This window comes from Microtus oregoni, unplaced genomic scaffold (assembly GCF_018167655.1).
Source record: "Microtus oregoni isolate MIOR12 unplaced genomic scaffold, Mior012 000029F_ref0000214, whole genome shotgun sequence".
Lineage (NCBI taxonomy): Eukaryota > Metazoa > Chordata > Mammalia > Rodentia > Cricetidae > Microtus > Microtus oregoni.
Window position 1 is genome coordinate 20,647,081 of NW_024543088.1, and position 19,127 is coordinate 20,666,207.

A 19,127-nucleotide genomic window follows, 5' to 3' on the forward strand; every position below is an offset into this window, starting at 1 on the left:
CATTTCGAACTAAGGTAGGGGTAAAAGAGCCAGTGGCTGGCTGCTTTGCTTTTCTGATCTTCAGGTTGAACCTCAGTTTTTGTTTCTGGGTTTTTATTAATCATACTACAGAGAACCTGTGTTCCAGCTTTGGCCCCGAGTCTTCCCTGTTAGCCCGATTGGACCTTCTAGGTTATATGACTTCTTTTGCTTCGGTTACTATTGACTACTGATTTATATGGGTAGAGATAGATACTTGAGTAAAATAAAATTGAAACCCATTGGAGACTGCCTACAGAGAGTTAGCTCCTGGAAGGCAGACATTTTATCTTGGCTCATGCTTTATTGCCAAAGCTGCAAGCGGTTCCTGGCATACACTACAGTATTCACCTAATCTATTAGTAAACACTTCTGTGTGCTGGATCCTGAAAGAATGGGATGAAAGTTACCTGGTGGGTGGGTGGCCACTACCCTTGACTTGCCTCTTGTTTGTCCTAGCTGTGTCTTTTGTTTTTGTTTTTCGAGACAGGGTTTCTCTGTGTATCTCTGGCTGTCTGAAACTCACTTTGTCAACCAGTCTGGCCTCAAACGTACAGAGATCCGCCTGCCTCTGCTTCCCTGAGTGCTGGGATTAAAGGCATGTACCACCACTGCCCGGACTAGCTGTGTTCTTATAGATCAGATTTTATAGATCTTATAGATTTATAGATCAGGTGGAGTCTGCTGGGACTTCCAGTGATAAGGAAACATTTTGTCCAAGCTTCTACCTAAGGAATTCATTTATGTCAGGGCTTCTTAAATTTTGTTTGTTTCTGTATCGTTTTTGTGGGGGGGGGGAGAGAGAGAGAAAGCAAGAGCTCACAGGCATATTGTGTGTGTGGAAGTCAAGAACTCTTCAGAGTCAATTCTCTCCTGCCACCTCGTGGGAGCGAAGGATCACAACTCAGGCCTGTGTCTTTGCCCTCTGAGCCATGGGCCATCTCACCAGCCCTGTTAGGGTTTAAACTATTCCACTTTTTTTTTTTTTGTTTGATTTGATTTTGTTTTTCAAGACAGGGTTTCATAATGAAACCCCTGCTGTTTTGGAACTTGATTTGTAGACCAGACTGGCCCTGAACTCAGATCAGCCTGTCTCTGCCTCCCAAGTGCTGGAGTTAAATGTGTGTGCCACCACACTTGTCAGCCTTTCCACTCTTGTCCACTTCCCACCCAAAACTTTTTGGCTGTGTAAGTATATAAAAGAGGCATACAGGTCAATCATGATTAAAAATAAATTTTACTTTAAAACAATTTTTTGATATATAATTTTATCATTTATTGAAGATAAGCAAATTTACATACTGTTGAGATGGATGTTTGCCTATTTTTAAATGAAGAACTGAATTAGCTCAGCAGTTGATCCTGTGTGATGTAAAGAATCTTTGACCTCTTTCAGAATTGATAGTTTGATTTTATAATTTTCAGTGCTGAAAACCACTTCCTATATACACATAATGCAAAATGGCAGAAGTTTCTTTAGGGATATTTTTGGAATTGTTCTAATTCTAAGCCCAAACTCATTAAATGGTTTCTTGTGAAACTGAAATCAGTAATTCAAATAGTGGCTTTAAAGTCAAGCATTCTAATACAACAGTCCAAACTAGTATTTTTCTATAAGCCAGAAACATTGTCTGCACAGTAAAAGAATGGTTCCTAACAGAATAATCTTGAATCTGAGCTGTTTCAAGGGGTACTGCTTTGTGATTGAATGCATAGTGAGTGAGACGTGTGTATGTTGTATGTTTAGAACTGAGACAGCAGTGATGTTGTGCAGGGGAACATAGGCAAGAACTGTCGGAAATACCCAGAACCCTACAGGTTTGATCTTGAGTTTTTGATCATTGTGCTATTGGAAACCTTTTGTTGTTGCTAAATTTTTTGTGGCTTTCACATTCGGGGTTCTGATTTACAGTATAAGAACCCTAAAGCTGGGTCATGTTCTATTTTAAGAAGGGAAATGAGTAAATAGAACAGATAGCAAACAACTGACAGTCACCTCTCCCCTGGCAAAAAGAAGACCCATTTAGGTCAAAACTTGTTCTTAAAGCTAACATCTGCTTGATGTATTAACCAACATAAGACAAAGTTTATAGGGAGACTGTTCTGGGAAGCAGCACACTTAGTGAGGAATAGACAAAAGGGACAGTAAGTCTCCTTTAAGGACCAAACATAGACTTTATTGGAACAGACGTCAGGTCTATGGCACTTTCCAAAGATCATCCTGCAGAGAATATAGTAAATCTACCCATTTGACAAATACCAAGGGCTAACCGTGTGTCAGGGAGTGGGCTAAGAGGTAGAAACAGTAGGAAACTAAACAGCATCCCAGATAGAAGTCATCCTTCCAGAGAGCCTGGGGTGGGTATCTTGTCCACAGGAAAGAGATGGTATAGGGAGAGGACTTCCAGAGTAGTCGCTTAGCAAGTCGATGACTACTGTGTACTAAAAGAAGGGTGGAAAACCATCAGTGTCTGCCTGGCAAGTTTGATGATAACAAGTATGTTGTCATGTGGAAAATGGCAAGGACAACAGCATTGCAGGTAAGGCCAGAGAGCAGAGACATCCTGAGCAAGAGCCATCAACAGGGAGCGGGTAGGTTGGTGTGGAGAGGAACAACAGATAGAGAGACAAAAGCAACACTAGGGAGAGATGTGCATAGGAGAATTCCAGCTTTAAATTCAAGAGATCCTCCTCCTGCCTCCCACATATCTGGGACTACATATATGTGCTACTGTTACCACCTTGAGTAGGAAGATTATAAATAAAACATGCTTTGAGAAAAGCCTGAGTAAGAAGCTAGTATTTGGACAAATACTTTGCTACAAAAGTTGCCCACCTGAGAGTTTTGTACATGGGAGGATTATTGGGGAGCACTCTTGGGAATCACACAAGTGTGAATTTGAAAGGTGTTACTAACAGATGGTGACTTGGAATGGAGGCAGAGTGAGAACCACAGGTGGCCTTGTGGGGAGGAAGTAGCTATACCACAACAGGAGGAAGTGGGAGCTGAGAGACTCTTAGGAAGCTCTTCTGGTGATCCAGGCAAGAGATGCTTATGTTTGATTGAGTTGGTAATGATTCTGATAGTCACAGATGGTTTTATGCGGGTACATATGGAGCTGAATTCTCCTAAGTCAGACTATGAGGGGTTGGCCTTTGTACTCTTATGTGCATAGTCGCTGAATGGAGTGGACCTTGCTGAGGATAGCACTTATCCAAATAAGTATTGCTGGAAGCTATCTTGGTGCTAGCACCATACTTTATCTTGTACCCATTCCTGTAGGCAGGAGGCTGCCTCCACAGCATGCTTGAGAGAGATGTGGCAAGTGCCATATGAGGGAAGCACAGTTTAGTTTAGATCTACCAGAAAAGAGCTGATGGCATTGTGGTGTGAGCAATGTCAAGGCTAAGAACCCCAGAGGTGAGGCCAGAAAAAAATAATGGGTGCATAGGGTGATTTGACTAGGCTCTTGGAAGGGAGGTACTGAGGGTAAACTGGAAGAGTATGTGGATTTCTAGGAAGACACTAAGACATCCATACATCTGTTTACTACAGATAGGGGCACTGATAGACCAGAGAAACAATTTCATACAAGTCCAGGTTGATGAAACAATTCATTTATTGAGGTCGGTTATAGGAGCACAGGGACGAACATGAGAACTGCACCGTTGTTCGATCCTCAGTCAGCTTGCTACTTCCTGTATGCTCAAGTGCCTTCCACACAGCTGTGAGACAGGAAGGAATTCAAGGGGAATCTCAGGGTAGGATCCTGTGACTCTACCCTTCTTTTTTGTGAGAGAATTGTAATAGTTCCATTGCTGCTAACCATAGACCTCATCGCTGACCTTGCCATCACTGACCTGGTCATCACTGCATATTTTTGCTTATTTCTTTGCTGTGACTTTAGGGGCAAGGTATTCTCTAGGTTACCACTGGACTCTCTGATGGTAACGGTCATGTTATGCCCAGAGGGAATAGCTATACCACAACAGGAGGAGGAGGGAGCTGGAGACTCTTGGAAAGATGTATTGTGATTTAGGCAAGAGATGATTATATCTGAATGAGTTGATAATCTTGTAGTCATAGAGTAGTTCATGTGGGCATGTGTGCATATATAGAGGTTGAGTGTCCCTAATCCTAAATCCAGGATGCTTCAAATTCAAAGTTTTTTCAGTGCTACTGTGGTGCCACAATGTAGCACTTCCATACCATGGGATATGATTTAAGATACTGTGTATATGAAGTAGAAATGAATCTTCTGTTGTGACTTGGATCCAATTCCCAAAAGAACTTTACATATAAAGTTAGACTCTGGTGGGGCACACCTCTAATATCAGCACCCAGGAGGCAGTCAGATAACTGAGTTTGTAGCCACCCTGGTCTGGATAGTGAGTTCTTAGAATCTGAAGCAGTCCCAAGTGTTTCAGATAAGGAATATTGCATCTGTATTATACATCATTCATTTTATATAATGTGTTTGCATCTGAATAGTATATAGAATATTATGTAACTGAGAGGCAGTATAACAAATCATATACAGTATGTCTGTACATTTAAGGCAAAACCACAGCTTTCAAGAGACTAAGAGAGTTTATTCTGGAGCCACATGAATGACCACAGCCTGGGAAGTGGATTGAGGTTACCCCAAATACCATGTTCCAATGGGGCAAAAGTTTGATTAAGTTCTCATAGTAACAGAGCAAAGAAAGTTATAAATCAAGACATTTTTCAAATACATTGGTGGAAACATTAAGGAGGTAGTTATAGCAAAGAATGGGAAGTCTCTGTTGTAAGCCTCAGATGTTTGAGTCGGTGGAAACTAGGGGACTGTTTGTATAGTTTAAAATTCTTTTACCTAGTCACAAGGATGTTAGGTCACTCAGAGATGGGAAATACATGTCTGTTAAGGGTAAATATAACACAAGATAACTTTGGCTCCCAATTTGTTATACTCTAGCTCTTTAACAGTCAGTTGGCCTTGTAGAATGCTTAACACAGGTGAGACTTTTCCCCAAGAATTCTAATTCTCAATACATACATACATACATGCATGCATGCATACACCTTCCCTCCAATCCTGGCTGTTGAACCAGGACTTCATGCATGCTAGGCAAGTACTTTACCACAGATAATATTCTTTTTTTTTGTCTTTTTAAGAATGTGCATAGTTGTATTTTTTTGTTTTAAATAAAGTTTTAAAATTATTATATTTTATATGTATGGGTATTTTTGCCTGATTGTATGTCTACACCATCTATGTGCCTGATAGTCTCGGAAGCTAGAGGAGGGCATTGGATCCCTTAGGAAGGAATTATAGATGGCTGTGAGCCTCCATGTGGGTGACGAACTGAACCCAGGAAACCTGGAAGAGCAGCCAGTCCTTCCAACTATTGAGCCATCTCTCCAGCACTCTCTTTTGTTTGTATTTTGAGCCAGTCTTGCTTTATAATATAACTCATGCTGAGTTTTTCTTGAGATGCAGCTTTTAGCTTATTTTGGTAAGTATTTAAAAGTAGAATTGCTGGATCATCATGGTTATTCTGTTTCTAATTAGTCCTCAAACTTTCATGTGGTAATCCATGTTTAACATTTTTGAAATCCCAATAAAGTTTCCATTTCCTCCATATGCTTGCCAATATTTGTCATTTTATAGCTTGCTGAATAGTAACCTTTGTTATGACTGAAGTGACATGATAGGTGCCTTGTTGTGATTTGGATTTCAGGATTGCTGAGAATGAGCATCTTTTCATTGACTGCTTCCTGGCAGTTCATGTTTTCTTGGGAAAAATGTGTACTTAAGTCCCATGTTTATTATTTATTTTTTAAAAGTTGCTTTTATTATTTTTAAATTATGTGTAGGTATGTGTCTGTGCATGAGTGCAGCTATGTATGGATGAAGATCTCCTGCAGTGGATGATTCTTTTTTTTTTTAAATATTTATTTATTATGTATACAATATTCTGTCTGCGTGTATGCCTGCAGGCCAGAAGAGGGTACCAGACCTCATTACAGATGGTTGTGAGCCACCATGTGGTAGCTGGGAATTGAACTCAGGACCTTTGGAAGAGCAGGCAATGCTCCTAACCGCTGAGCCATCTCTCCAGCCCCCTGCAGTGGATGATTATGAGTTGCCACAGTTGTCATAGATGTTAGGAGTTGCCTGACGGCTGCTGGGAACTGAATTTAGGTCCTCACAAAGAACAGCAAGTGCTCTTAGCCACCAAACCATCTCTTTAGGCCTCTGTTTGGTTTTTGTTTTAAGTGTTTTAATTTTTATTTTTATATGTATAGGTGTTTTGCCTGCATGTATGTCTGTGCACCACATGTGTGCCTGCTGCCCCAGGAATCAGAAAGTGTCTGCCCACAGAAACTAGAGTTGTAGACGGCTGCGAGCTGCCATGTGGGTGCTGAGAATTGAACCTGGGTCCTCTGGAAGAGCAGCCAGTGCTCTTAACTGCTGAGTTACCTTTCCAATCTTCCTATGTCCATTTTTTTGAGGTTGTTTTTTGTTTGTTTTCAGTCTCTTACCAGATGTCATTTGCAAATGCTTTCTCTTTGCAAATGCTTTCTCCCATGCCTTTTCATGCTATTGGCAATAAGTACCCTTTGATGTACATACACTAATTTTTAATGAGGCCCAATTTGTTGTTTTTGTGTATTAGTTTTATTTTTGTTATATTTTTGTGTGTAGGGTATGTATGTATGTTTACTGCAGAGTGCATTGAAGGTCAGAGAACAGCTTACAAGATTCATTTCTCTTCTACCATGTGCTCTGTGTGGCTATATTCCTGGGGAGATGTGAAGAAATATCTGTCCAACGCAGCTAAGGAATCAACAACAGACCAAAGTGGAGATGCCATCAAAGTTCATCTTGATAAAGCAGTGAGTTTATTGGTGCTTTTTAAAAGCCCACGATGAAGGTTTCCTTCCAGAAGCAGAAATGACTGAAAGAGCAAATTTCCAAAATCGCTAGTGAGAGCGACAGCTCCTGAAAGCTGGAACCTCGGGTTAACTCACCGTGGGACTGTAGATAGTCCTGTAGCTCACTGCAGTCAGTGGTCTGAGAGAGGCTTGTGTTTAGTCATCAGTCCTTAGCTGGGCAGTTTCTGGACTTGCTGAAACTTACAAGTTTTTTACTTCCTGAATTTCAAGGACATACAGTCCTCTCCCCATTAAATGGTCTCCTTGTCAGGACTACAGGTTCACAACATCATACCTAGCTCTCTTGATATTATGGTCTAACAGCTCACTGGGAAGATTAGCCTGAAACATGCTGTGAATGTCCTGGGAATTGGGGTTTGCGTAAGTTTAAGGCATTTCTTTGACTCATTGCATTCTGCCTTAGCAAGTGCCCAATAAAACTTGGCTCAAAAAAATACTGAAATTCAGAACTAAGTGAAGATAAACCAGGAGTGGTGGTGCACACCTGTAGTTCTGGCACTCGGGATGCAGAAGCAGGCATTCTGTGAGTTCAAGGTCAGCCAGAGCTAGGGAAACACTTCCCAAACAAACAAACAAACAAACAAAACTCATAGCAAGTTTAGTATAATTTCTTATCAAAACTCTGATAGTGTTTTGTGCTAGGAGAAAAGCCATTTCTAAAAATTCTTGAAAAAGTTTAAGGATTCCTCCCTCCCCTTCCCTCCCCCCAGATAGGGTTTCTCTGTGAAGCCCGGTCTGTCCTAGAACGCACTCTCTAGACCAGGCTGGCCTTGAACTCTGCCTCCTCAGTGCTTGGATTCAAGGCTTTGCACCACCACCATTGCCTGGCTCTAAGGATTTGTTAATAAGCAAAATAACCTTAAAAGAATGAAGTTGGAGATCTTATACTTTGTGATGGAAATAAAGCGAAGCTATAGCAATGAACACCATATGAGACTGGCGTAAGGACAGACACCAAGAACAATGGAATAAACTAGGGAGCCTAGGAGGATATGGTTAATTGATTTATTAAAATTTATTTTGTTGTTGACACTAGAGTCTGAACCCAGAGCATCACAACCCTGAGCTACTGACTACTGACCAGCTGGCCTCAAACTCACTCTATCTTCCTCTGCTTCCCAATTTCAGGTATTAAAGGCATGTGATTGTCTGCCTGGCTATTCAGTAGGGTCTTGTGTGGGCTGAATAGGAGTGATCTGGAAGCAAATCCTTGGAGAAGAAATAAACGGCTTGTTATGGGTATGCAGGAGTGTTCTAGTTCAGGTTGACTTGAGAAAAGATAGTGCCGTCTTGGGGTTTCTATTGCAGTGAAGAGACCATGATTATGGCGACTTTTTTTTTTTTTGTTAAGGTTTATTTATTAATTTTGTATACAGAGTTCTGCCGGCATATGCCTGCTGGCCAGAAGAGGGCACTGGATCTCATTATAGATGGTTGTGAGCCACCATGTGGGTGCTGGGAATTGAACTTGAACTCAGGATCTCTGGGAAGAGCAGCCAGTGCTTTTAACCTGAGCCATCTCTCCAGCCTCTCCCCCCTCCCCACATGGCAACTCTTATAAAGGAAAAATATTTAATTGGAGTGACTTCCATCTTCAGAGGTTTAGTCCATCATCATCATGGTGCAACATGGTGGTGTGAAGGCAGACATAGTACTGGAGAAGTAGCTGAGAATTATACATCTTGATTTGTAGGTAACCGGAGTGAACTGACTCTGGGCGTGGCTTGAGTTTATATGAGACCTGAAAGCCCACCCCCACAGTGATGTACTCCAACAAGGCCACATCTACTTCAAGGCCACACCTCCTAATAATGCAACTCCCTATGAGTTTATGGGGCCAGTCACATCAAACTACCTCACTGCCCAACATTGCTAGAGTTAAGGGTTTATGCTAATTTATCTGTTGTCTCTGCCTTTAGGCAAAGGAAGGCCTGAAGGTGGAGGTAGTTGGGAAATTATCTTTATCTTGCTGTGCCAAAAGAAAAGTTCTTTAGCCGGCCAAACTGATAAGATCCATTCCCACTGCCCAAAGACCCTTTCATTAAGGTCCTTCCCATTGAGAAGGTGTAGTGGCTGCTTTCTCAGGCCTGAGAGGTCTAGGTTCTGTGGAGTTGGGAGCCAGCACTTCAGGCAGTGCTGTGTGGGTCCACCACCTCTATACTTCCTTTAACCTACAGTGAGGAAGAAAGAATGGGGTCAGGAAACCAGTCATACTTTTCACTATAGTGTATCCTGGTTTGGCAAATGTTAAATTATGAAGTAGATGCATCTTAGAAGCATTGTGATATAGTATCTTGATTTGTCTGTCCACAAAGAGCAGGTGTGTGTAAGCTGAGCATGTCCTCACCACTTGTACAGATTAGAAAGCTGGTGTTTTGGAAAATTAAACAATTTATCAAAGTTGAATAACAGATACTAAAGAGTCAGTCCAGAGAGGGCCAACATTAAAGTCTAAACCTTTTCCTAGTCTTTATTTCCATCTTCCTCTGCAGCGCCTTGAAACCCCCCTGTTTTTCCACATAGCATTTGTTGAGCCATGATGTGACCTTGGCAGTGCTTCTTTGAAATATGACTTTTGAATAATGTCTAAGCTCCTGGATGTGTCCTCATTCAACTGTGCTTACCTCATGAACTCTGGGGCAGTATATTAGTATATTAGGCTGCTTCTTGATGCTATATGTCCTCTGGCTGATCCCACCCTTCTGGTTGACTTGCCTTCAACTGTCGGGATTTAATTGTTACTTCTGAAGGAAGCCCCAGGCTAAGATATATATATATATATATACACACATATATATATACACACACACACACATATATATATATATATGACTGTAGCTTTCTGTCACTGTATATCTTTCCACTTAGGTTTGTATGATTATCTTTAATTCTGGGAGCTTCCATAGGTAAGGGCTATCATACTATGTGTGTTTTTATATTAGGCACACTGTGGATATTTATTAATGGATTGGGTGAGAAAGCATCTAGGTGATGCTTTAATGTATGTGTTCTAAAGGACTAGGCTATAACTGGTATCTGTGTCATCGACTTCTTGGGTAACAAGAATGGTTTGTAGAATGCAAGTAAGTGTTCTGACAAGTTTCCTAAGAGGGCCAACTTGTAATATGATATTTCACAGGCTTACAGGACAGAAAACCATTCTTCCCTGATATGCCTGTCACAAGATATAGAGGTTTTTTTTTTTTTTTTTTTTTTTTTTGCTTATCTTAAGTTGTCTGAAGCCGAAAGGTAGATTGGCATTTTGGATTATCCCTTGTGTGACATACTACTCTCCAGCCTTACTGACTTAAAACAGCCGCTTTTATGATTTGCTTAGGATTCCACAAGTTGACAAGGCTCATTAGGTTGACATTCCCTCACATTTACTGTATCTGCTGGAATGGATGCTTCAGCAGCTTGTGACTAGAACGCCTCAGCTTGTTTGTGCTCAGGGTCTTTTTTTTTTTTTTTTTTTTTTTTAGTTTTTCGAGACAGGGTTTCTCTGTAGCTTTGGAGCCTATCCTGGAACTAGCTCTTGTAGACCAGGCTGGACTCGAACTCACAGAGATCCGCCTGCCTCTGCCTCCTGAGTGCTGGGATTAAAGGCGTGCGCCACTACCGCCCGGTGTGCTCAGGGTCTTGATGCTCACTGTTGTGTCCTTATCAGTTCACTCTCTTTGGACAGCCGAGGCCTCTTCGAAGCATGGTAGTTGAACTGGGAACTGAATTTCTCCAGACAGCAAAAGCTGAGATACTAGACCTTTCTAAGGTTCAATTTAGCACCAGAGCAGTCCCAACCCTAGGCGAAGGAGGCACAGAGGAGCAGGAGTCCCAGGAAGTTGTGTTTTACTAGGACCTGCTGACGGAGTCCAAGGGCCTGAGGGGTATGTCCAGCAAAGCAGGTCTAAAGCTCACATTGTGTCATGAGGACACTTTCATGCTCTGACCCATTCTTGCATCTTTCTTTGCTTCCTTCCTGTTCACAGGCAGTGGTAGATTATGTTGCTTAGTTAGGTACTATATCACAATATTTGAAGCCTCAGGCTTTAGAGCTGGATGCTGTATGGCTTGGGAAAGTTGTTCCTTTGTAGTGTAAAATGACAGTGTTAGAGTATTTATCCCAGGAAGTGGTATAAAATTTAGGAAATGCCTGGACTGAGTCCCCTATAGAATTTTAGGGGCAGATCAGATGTGCAAAAGCATGTTCTGCGAGTGAGGACTGGTCCAGCTTTGGAGAGACAGCATTCACCAGGTGTGTCCAGCGTCGCCCTAGCTCTTCATGCCCAGGAAGCCCCCAGTAGTTGCTATCCTTCTCACACTTGGAAAAGTCCTCTGTCCTGAATGCCACAGGACTTCTTGGTGCTGATTTGCTACTGTACCTTGACATTTGGCAGGACTCACTGCCTTGGCTTAGTGCCGAGTGCCACAGCCCCTGGAAAAAAGTACCTGCATGACTTGAGGTTAGGCCCACAGCTCCAGATGTCTTTCTGGTTTCTTAAGCCTTGAGGGTCTCTTCTTAAGAAGATTGGGTAGGCATGAAAGCCACTGACTTGGAGTCCCTTCCTTCCTGTCCTTTAGCCATTGGGTAAGTGTGATGCCAAAGAAGAGCAGGGCGTGCTAGTGTGGCCCTGGGTGGGTGCATTGACAAGGCTCTTCCTCACCTTACTTTCAGGATGTACCTTCCTTTGTGCCACTGTGTAGTTTTCTGCATCCTTTTTTTTTCTTATTTTTTTAAAACGTGTGTGTGTATATTTGTGTATATATTATGGATGATTGTATGTATGTATATATCTATGTTTGCTTGCTCTCATGTACCACAGTGTGTGTGTGTATTTGTGTATATATTATGTATGATTGTATGTATGTATATATCTGTTTGTGTGCTCTCATGTACCACAGTGTGTGTGTGTATTTGTGTATATATTATGTATGATTGTATGCATGTATATATCTATGTTTATGTTCTCTCATGTACCACAGTGTGTGTGTGTTTTTGTGTATATATTATGTATGATTGTATGCATGTATATACCTGTGTTTATGTGCTCTCATGTACCACAGTGTGTGTGTGTGTTTTTGTGTATATATTATGTATGATTGTATGCATGTATATACCTGTGTTTATGTGCTCTCATGTACCACAGTGTGTGTGTGTGTTTGTGTATATATTATGTATGATTATATGCATGTATATATCTATGTTTGTGTGCTCTCATGTACCACAGTGTGTGTGTGTGGGGGTCAGAGGACAGCTTTCCCATGTTGGTTCTCCCACTATGTGAGTTCTAAGGATTGAACTCAGGTTATCAGGCTTGGTGGAAAACATTTTACCTGAGCTATCTTGCCTGTCCATGGGTTCATTTCTTGAAGAATAAGACAAAACCAATTAAGATCTGCTGTGTCTGGAATCTGGGGGAAGACTGACTTGCAAGTCTTCTCACCTCCCACCTCTAAGTGCACCCACTGCCAGGTCTGTTCCTTCAGAGTTATTGAGTGTGTGAGCTGTTGGGGGCTTATCTCATGAAGTCCAGGAATAAAAGGATAACCCATGTCAGAGAAAACGAGGACCAACGCTGCTGTGTGCCCAGTTTCCAAGATAATTTTAACATTGTGTGTGTGTGCGTGCATGCGTGCTCCAGGAAGGCACCAAGCAGTTGCTTGTCTAGACTTGGCCAATTTGGGTAGAGTTCTGGCTCTCCATTAGCCTGGAGATCACTGAAGGGCTTGGGGGCCAGGCAAGGGCTGTCAGTATGATGATGAGGGTCTATTGTGTTAGCTTTTGTTAATTTGGAATTCAGCATTTGAGACCATGGAGCACATAGTGTGATTTCCAAACTTTCCGAAGGTTTCTGTTCATATTTGGTACACCTGTTCTGTAGTGGTCTTGCACAGCTGTTTCTTTCACTACCACTTAGTGACCAGTAAAAATAAAAATGTATTTCACTGTGTTGGGGGAGTTCATTTGATGGCGTGGATAAGACTCTGGAAGATGATGCCAAAGGGCATGACCAAGGACCCATATTGGTTACTGCCTTTGAGTACCACATTATATTTTCCACCCTGGCATGGGGACCCTGACAGGGTTTACAGCTCTCCCTCAGGTGAACACCATGGACTCCCACCTTACTTGAGGAGTCATATAGAGCTGATGACTTTCATCCCTTGTCTATAACAACAATTACTGATGCTGGTTGACTGTCGCACTTCTAACCTGTCATTCACAGTACTGAGTATAAACTCAGTAGCAACTACTGTGTCTCATTGCAGCTTTTGTACTTTCGACCTTGGAAGCAGACCAGGGAGATGGACAAATACCCACTAAGCACAAGTCCTTAGATTACCTTTCACAGACTATCTGGTTTTGGTTTCTTTGCCTGACTTGGTTACCCTACAAGCCATAAATAAACTTCCTCAGCCAGGCTTGAGTTCAGAGGGGCCCTTTGTGGTCTCTGAGGACCTGTTTTCACTCTTTACCCTCAGGAACTGAACGTCCAGTTTAATAGAGTATACACTTTTAACAGAGGTCTAGATGGAAATGCTGAGAAGGTGGACTCTCTGTGTTGTAGGACACTACTTCTGGTGGGATGTGAGCAAATGTCTACTTACCCCATATGACCATGCAAAGTAAGGATACCATCAAAGTCCACCTTAGTGAACCAGTGAGTTTTTTTGGGTTATGTACAGGAGTATGGATGAGGGGTTATGTACAAGATCATGGAAGACTCAAAGACAGCTGCATCTCCAAAAGCCCACCCTTGCATGGGTGACAACTCACGAAAGCTGGAAACCTGGAGTGCACCACACTGCCTGCAGGCAGCTCGACATGGAGGGGAGTCTTTCTTCCAGCTTGGTCTGAGCTTTCTTTAGGCAGTTCAGCTAGTCTGAAAGCCTTAGTAGGCCCTTACTACTTATAAAAAGTTGGGGAGGGGGCTGGAGAAGTGGCTTAGTTAAGAGCATTGCCTGCTCTTCCAAAGGTCCTGAGTTCAATTCCCAGCAGCCACATGGTGGCTCACAACCATCTGTAATGAGGTCTGGTGCCCTCTTCTGGCCTGCAGACATACACGCAGACAGAATATTGTATACATAATAAATAAATAAATATTTTTAAAAAATATTGCTGAAACAAAATTTAAAAAAAAAGTTGGGGAGGAAGGAAGACATTGTGTCTGTTAGGAATTTCCTAAAGTTTTTGTTATCTACTTTCTAAGTTTTAAGAAACGTCATTGCAGTATAGACTGTTTCATCTCCCTTCAGAACATTCTGAGTCTTTAGAGCTTCCTTCCAAGATTGAGTGTGTAGTATAGACTTAGAGGACCACTTTGAGGAACCAGTAGGCAAGGGAGGGCCTAGGCTGTAATGAGCCTTTTGGCCAGTAGTCAGAAGGGATGGAGAGTGCCCTTCTTTCCAAGCTGTTGCCAAGTAGAGACCCACATTACAGGGAGATGTCCTCAGGTCATAGGAACTTGTGACTGGAACTCTTACTGCAGACAGTTCATAGCCATTATATATTTAGGTCTCTCAGTGATGACGTGTTTAGTCTCTGTTGGGTTTCAGCTGTCTAATGTTGCTTAGTGAGTCCTTAACAGTTTGACTAACTAAAGCTGTTAGATCTCTTTATTCTTACTCGTAGGTAGTTTTATCTGTAGCCTGTAGTCTTGTCCTAGGTGTAAAAGTTAGAGATGTCATTTGAGAAATCAATATTTAAAAAATTGAGAATTCGTTGTTGTTTTCCAGTGAACAAAAACCAAACCAAGCTAGATGTGCTTCTCTTTGTTTCCAGGCAAGCCGATATTTTCAGTTGATATTCACCCTGATGGGACCAAGTTTGCAACTGGAGGACAAGGTATGTTTGTAGTGTGAACATCACTTCTATGTTATCATGCTCTTCTCCTGGTGTTCCATGGTTAACTGTAAAGAGACAACTTGTTGCCTTGCAGTATGGCTGTGACTTAGTTTAAAATGCACAATTTGAACAGGTTAAATCGCAGACTTTTTTATTGAGCTGGATATAGTGGCACAGGTCTGTGATTTCAGCACTGGGAAAACAGGAAGACATGAATTCTAGGCCAGCCTAGACTACAAAGTGAAGTACTACTTTTTTGGGTCTATAAGATGATTTTTTTTTTTCCTCGAGACAGGATTTCTCTGTAGCTTTGTCCTGGAACTAGCTCTTGTAGACCAGGCTGGCCTCAAACTCACAAAGATCTTCCTGCTTCTGCCTCCCAAGTGCTGGGATTAAAGGCGTGTGATACCACTGCCCAGCCTGTAAGATGCTCTTATAAATATTGTGAAGCTCGCTTATTCTAATTATTACTATTTTTATTAAGTTAAAGCTAGGATGAATTTGTGTCCCTACACCCAGGGTTATTCAATATAAATTGGCAAGTGGCCCTCTAGATACAGATCAGCTACAGAGGCAGAGATTCTGTCGGTGTTCTGATCAGTTGAAAAGAGGAGTGGGTAGCTAACTGTATCTTTTCTGGACAAAGGGATTTGACTGTGTTACTGAGAAAGAAAGAATGCCCAGAACATTTAAAAATATTATTCATAGTATTAGCATCGTGCTTTATCCAGCATCTGTTGTAATCTTCAGGTAAGATGGTTCCTTTTGGAGAGACAATAAATACTATTTTTGTGCCAGAAAACCAAGCTTTTATTTATAGTGGTAAGAAGTAGCATTGGCTTAGGACTCCTGACCCCACACCTCTACAGGGTGCTACAGGATGACTTCATAGTGGCCATTTTGCCCAGAGATAGGTGCAAGGAGGTTATGGTTGAGGCGGCTTTTTTTTTTCAGGTCTAGGAGAAATATTTAGGCAATATTTTTACATGATTGACTGAGAGGAGGTTTCAAGCATTTCATAATCACTTTGGAACATCCATTCCAGACATTTTTTTTGGTGACTTGTGTTATGGAGATGGAAAACAAATAATTAGTAAAATGTATAGATAGATTTTTCAGCACAGTTGGCATCAACTTATGACTCTCCTGAATTCCCTCTTTTGGTTGATCTCCATCTATAGGCAGATAAGGAAAGGGCAGATAAGAAGGTAATGGACCCATTTTCCTATGTTCAGGGCATATTTCAGATTTGGGTCTCAAAGCGTCCAATCAGTTCTGGAAACAGCCACTGGATCCAGACAGCACGTTGAAGGGGAGGGAGACCCTGGTAGGGACTGTGCTTTTCTCCTTTTCCTCAGTGTTCATGCACAGACCTGAAAGGGGCCTGGATAGCGACTTTTCTTCCTCTTTATTTTGTAGATGAGGACTCTGCGTTCTGGATAGGGATGAAAACCTCAGAGGCCAGACAGGGGCTCTGTCCCCTCCCAATTTTTAGTTCAGTCAGTATTCATTTCAGGCTGGCCTCAGCTACTATTGAATCCCCTCTCTTTTGGGTCCCTGTAGGTCCTTGTTTTTTTCCCTCACCTTTTGTATCATTTATTTTAATAATTCAAGATAAGTCTGCTTAGATCTAGCCAAGTATGATTTATAGAAACTAAATGAGCATTTTCTATAGTTAATGTAATCAATATCAAATTTCCACTCCTTGCATATTGAGCTTGTTTTTGCTCCTTCATTCCAGGGCAGGATTCTGGGAAGGTTGTGATCTGGAATATGTCTCCAGTCCTCCAGGAGGATGACGAGAAGGATGAAAGTATTCCCAAGATGCTTTGCCAGATGGACAATCACTTAGGTATTACAGAGTGGCCCTTTGCAGGCTTTGCGTGTTGGCAGAGTGCCCAAGGTTAGCACATGTGTTTGTAATTAGAAAGATAAGGCCCCGTGCGGCGTTAACTCCCCTCGGCCTGCTGTCTGAAGGCACAGATGTTGGCTGCACACCTGGGTGAGTTATTCAGCAGAAGACTCGGCCCGCCCACAGAACCATCTTTGGACAGTCTGCAGGTACCTCTGGTGATTTCCTGCTCATGAGTCGTTACTGCCTGATTCCATGGGGCTTTGGGGCCAGCGACCTGGACACAATAGAGTCGTTCTGGGGAAGGGACACACGAGACAACTCACCAGATGTCTCAGATTGGTGCTGTGTCAATAAGAGTCTCTCTGCCAGGACCCTTTAGACTGGACAATTTCATGTTTTCCTTCCCTGTTGTATGCAACACCTTAGTCCCATTGACAGTTACTAGTGTTTGGTTCTTAGTCCCTTCCTCTGCTTTGTGTGTTCTTACCCTCCCAGCAAGCCTTTCATAGTCACTGGGTCTAGAGCATAAGTTGCTCACAGGCCATGCACAGGCTTCAACTTTGTTAGGGTTCACATCATATTCCATATCTCCTGAAGATTGAGCTGTGTGTGCTCCTGGAGGCTCTAACCTAGCAGAAGACTGGGGGGACTTCTGCTGGACTTAGTTTACTAACTACACACCGAGTCAGTCCGTCTCCTGTACTGACAAGTTTGGAAAATCCAAATTTAAAAGGTCTGGCTCTGAATAATTGAGGTTTTTCAGAGCTATATGTTCTACTCACCAGCTTCTTGGAAAGTTCTGGAAAAGGCACCTTAGCCTTAGTACATGTTTCATTTTGAGAATAATCTCTGTTGAAATTCATCTCATCCATAGATAACCCTTTGGGCATAGTGAAGTTTATTGCTGCTCATAGAAATAAGCCTCCAGCTGTCTGTTTCATTCAGCACAATTCTCAGATTATGCATATTTCCCCTCTAGACTGCTCTGGTTATTTGTTATAACACAAGATTAATGTTAAATGAATTGTTTCTCTGAGACTCTTATATAGTAGATGCCATAAATAGATTAGGTAGTTTTATAAACTTCTTACTTCTTGCAGACTCTGTGTAATACATGGACATGCCTATTGGATTTTCATCACCTTATTTTTTTTTTTCTTCCCAGCATGTGTGAACTGTGTGCGGTGGTCAAACAGTGGGATGTATTTAGCTTCTGGGGGAGATGACAAACTGATTATGGTGTGGAAGCGGGCTACGTAAGCATCATTTTCCTTTTTCACATTTAATTTTTAGAAGCTTTTTTGCTGGTCTTTATCAAAGTCACCTTTTCCATCCTGGCATAGAAGTCACAACATTATGAGTAGCAAGGAATTCCCATAGGTCAGAAGCAGATGAAGCCTGATGAGTGAATCGGGAAGCTTCTGCCTGCTGGCCTGGTTAGCTACCTTATTGTAGGAACACAAGATTTAGCTGAGAAGGAAAGGTTGATCTTTACAAAGCTGTTGACATTGTGGCTTCCTTTGTTTAGTTATTCAAATAAAATTTCACATAGAACCGTCACACACAAACATGGCCAAAATCTGATGGAATCGAGGCTTGGAATTCAGAGCCCACTTTCTTTGCCTCATTTTGTGGTAGCCTTGCCTTCTGGTACCTCCTGCTCTGCATCAAAATGAATCAAGGATAATCTGAGGAAATTTTTTCTTTATTCCCGAGCAGAGTGAGTGCCGGTACTGTGTCCGACAATAAACTTTCCATGTGACCTTGGGCCACTCAGGCTGTGCCCCAGACCTGGCATCATTGTTCCGCCAGAGTCATGACCACGGCTTTGAGAGCAGAGTCATCCTGTCTTCTTGTGCCCACTTGACTGCCTCATGAGCTGTCTGGGTAAGCTCAGCTTTATAAGGGCAAAGGACATTCACAGAGGCTCTGAACATGGGTGCCCTATTTCATACTTCAGCTGAAAGCAGTCAGTATCTGTCCTTACTTGTTGAGTCAGGGCATTAAAACATTATAAAGTGACTTAAAGATATTATTCTTTTTTTGAGTCAGGCATAGTTTCTCCTACCTGTGGACCCAGCTACTCAGGAGGGATAGGTTTTAACTTGGGAGTTTGAGATTATCCTGGGTAACATAGTGAGTCAGACCTTGTCTTCAAATAAAAATGCAGTTTCTTGCTCCTTCCTTCCTTCCTTCCTTCCTTCTTTCCTTCCTTTCTTTTTTTCTCTTTTTTTCTTTTTGAGACAGACTTTCTATGTGTAGCCCTGGCTGTCCTGGAACTCACTATGTAGACCAGGCTGCCCTTGAACTCAGAGATCTGCCTGCCTCTGCCTCCCGATTGCTGAGATTATTATAGTTATTATTATTTTTTAAAGACAGGGTTTCATGTAGCCCAGGTCCTTGGATGACCTTGAATTTTTTATACTACTGTTTCTACATCCTTAGTGATGAGATTGCTGGGATGCATC

At 42.0% G+C, this 19,127-nt stretch overlaps 1 protein-coding gene across 3 annotated transcripts in view; it reads left to right on the plus strand.

Annotated features, from left to right (window-relative positions):
* The window catches only part of LOC121464852 (protein HIRA), a 98,204-nt gene that overhangs the window by 6,645 nt on the left and 72,432 nt on the right, over positions 1–19,127 (plus strand). Inside the window, exons 2-4 of one of the 3 annotated variants that reach the window (XM_041677931.1) lie at positions 14,742–14,804; positions 16,546–16,656; positions 17,825–17,915. In XM_041677931.1, coding sequence (XP_041533865.1) covers positions 14,742–14,804; positions 16,546–16,656; positions 17,825–17,915 — 265 coding nt within the window. Of the gene's footprint in view, positions 1–14,741; positions 14,805–16,545; positions 16,657–16,695; positions 16,866–17,824; positions 17,916–19,127 lie in introns of those variants that run through there. The other 2 variants (XM_041677932.1, XM_041677933.1) reach the window with 2 other exon arrangements.